The sequence below is a fragment of the Opisthorchis viverrini genome, assembly GCF_000715545.1.
Source record: "Opisthorchis viverrini unplaced genomic scaffold opera_v5_432, whole genome shotgun sequence".
Lineage (NCBI taxonomy): Eukaryota > Metazoa > Platyhelminthes > Trematoda > Opisthorchiida > Opisthorchiidae > Opisthorchis > Opisthorchis viverrini.
This window is the reverse complement of record NW_008752095.1, coordinates 135,071-137,317: the sequence shown is the minus strand read 5'-3', so window position 1 is coordinate 137,317 and position 2,247 is coordinate 135,071. Positions and strand designations below refer to the sequence as shown.

The window sequence follows — 2,247 nt, the reverse complement described above, 5'->3', positions numbered from 1 at the left end:
CCCAGGTCAGCCAATCACTCAGTAAATTTGGCAAAGGCCAATGAGGTTTCAGACACGCCACAGAAGCACGACCGACTACGATAAGTGCTCAGGCATTTCGTACAAGCATGATCGACACTGAACGATGTTCACTAAACGTCGATCAGACAGCCTGGACCGATATGAAAAAGTGACTTTTGAATAGGGCGGTGCCGTTGTAGCTTTTGCACTCACTTGTTGCAATAAATCCGTTGTGTTGCTTGTCAGCGAGTCTTTTTTCGGCACAAAGACACTGGAGCGGGGGTCAGCAGTCAGATAGTTTAGGTTTAGTCTCGACAATAAAAGGTTCGGAAATGAGACTTCAGGACGTCAGTGTCTCGCTCAAAGTTTTGAGGACATTCATGGGAAGAGACAAAACCCAGATGAATGAAAACGAGGGCAGAATAAGCCATATGCTAATTTTGTATTTGCACGTGTCTGGAGACCAGAACGAAAATAGATGCTCGTCGCTGATTGGTCCGTTTCTTTGACTGAACTGTGTGCGTACGAATGCGCGATGTCGGCAATCACACGGTGCATGCATATCAGTGTTGAGTGGGCGTTCGTCATGGTGGTCGGACAAACACATGATTCTTACATTTGGCATTCATTGCGCATATTTGGCGGCACTTTGATTGTACTCATGAAATCAGCTCAAGATATATCTGGTCATCTCCCAGCTCCAAAGCCGCCTGGCTTATCACCATCGCTACGTTCTCCCATGAGGAATGTATCCCCGAGGCTTGGAATACGAGCCCCCGAAAGCTGCAGTTCTTCTCCACTTTGCACTGGTTTCTCCACAAGATGTTCTTCCAACGACGCCGTTCACCTGAACTGGTTGCGTGAAGAAGCCGAGTGGGAGAAATGTTCTCTGAACCCATCTGTGGCTCGTTACGTGAAGACACGAAACATTATCGAGCGAAACCGTCTTAACGCGGTACACATGCTTTTGGACAGAGAGCTCGAACGGGAATTGAAACGCATCGCCATCGAGAGAAAAGAATTTGCCGACGTATTTGATAATATCAAGCAACGACGTATGAAGAGTCAGGAGAGGAACGTTCGTCGGGGACAACGTCTACGCACAAGTTCAGGTGATTATCCATGTCAATCTGATTCACATTTCGTAAATCCAGTTGCGGGAAAGTGGCAGCCAATCCCGTCTCAACAATGGTCACCACACATCTCACCAGGATCCACTTCACGTGGGTGGGATAGGATACGTACAAACCACGATTTGATGGGTACGGTCATGTCCTCGCCTGACTTACACCGTCCGAAGAGGCCCGAAAGTGGGTCACAACTAGATCCATCCATCAAAACCAACTTGCCCGAGTATTCCTTACCGAGAACTAATCAGAAGGACGGAGCTTCCAGATTTCCAGACAACACAAAGCGACTTGTCGTGAACACAACTTCGTCGAATCTCTCTCCATCAACCGGTCTCAATATCCAGCACACCGAAGATGGAAACGCAAATGAAACTTAGGTGAATAAGAAACGTGTTCATGCGTGCCAGCCTAACACTAATGGAAGAATCTTTCTGAACATGATTCAAGAAAATCAAACAATCCTGAACACAAATGATTTCTCTCTTGTCCATATTTACGGAATTGTATTCATACGGAAAAATTTTCGTGCGCATTCTTTCCCTTGGATTTTTCTAAAGCGCGATTCACAGCTAAGTTTGGTTGGGTCGGAATAATCGATAATCGGTGTGGTGAGTACTGCCAATCCAACTAAACTGTTTCAGGACTTCCGTCCTTCATCTTTGAATTACAAGCGAAATCATGAGGCTTTCTTTCCAACTCAGCGTTGGAACACAACACTTCCACATTTAGAATGTAGCTTATTTTAGTCAGTCGTACTGATCAGTGAATTTGGAATTTTTTGTTGATTGTAAGGCTACTCTTTCCGGTCAAGGAGTTGAGAAAAGGGTACACTCGTTTTAAGATGCCCATATCGCTCTGGACAGTACTTATGTATTGAATCCACATTCGTTCTGTAGGCCGATAGAGCCGGTCTTATGTTCTCTCTGGATTAGAAGGTTACGATTTTACTGAAGAAATACAAAAACTAGTGGCCGACTTGAATGCGTTCACGGGGGGACTGGGAGCTGGGTCTCTGAAAGGATCATTCTGGTGTTGTCCTCTGGATTACATGGGTCTATTTTTTTCATGATTGCCCTTGTCGGGCCGTCCATCGTTGCACGCGATTGTGTAGTAAAAC

General features: G+C 45.7%; 1 protein-coding gene across 1 annotated transcript; it reads left to right on the top strand.

Annotated features, from left to right (window-relative positions):
* Nucleotides 1–556: 556 nt before the first annotated feature.
* Nucleotides 557–1,507, top strand: T265_11004 (hypothetical protein; the record flags this gene model as incomplete). The annotated part of the gene is made up of 1 exon (XM_009177540.1): nucleotides 557–1,507. One exon carries the CDS (start codon nucleotides 557–559, stop codon nucleotides 1,505–1,507), a length of 951 nt encoding a protein of 316 aa, XP_009175804.1.
* Nucleotides 1,508–2,247: the final 740 nt, after the last annotated feature.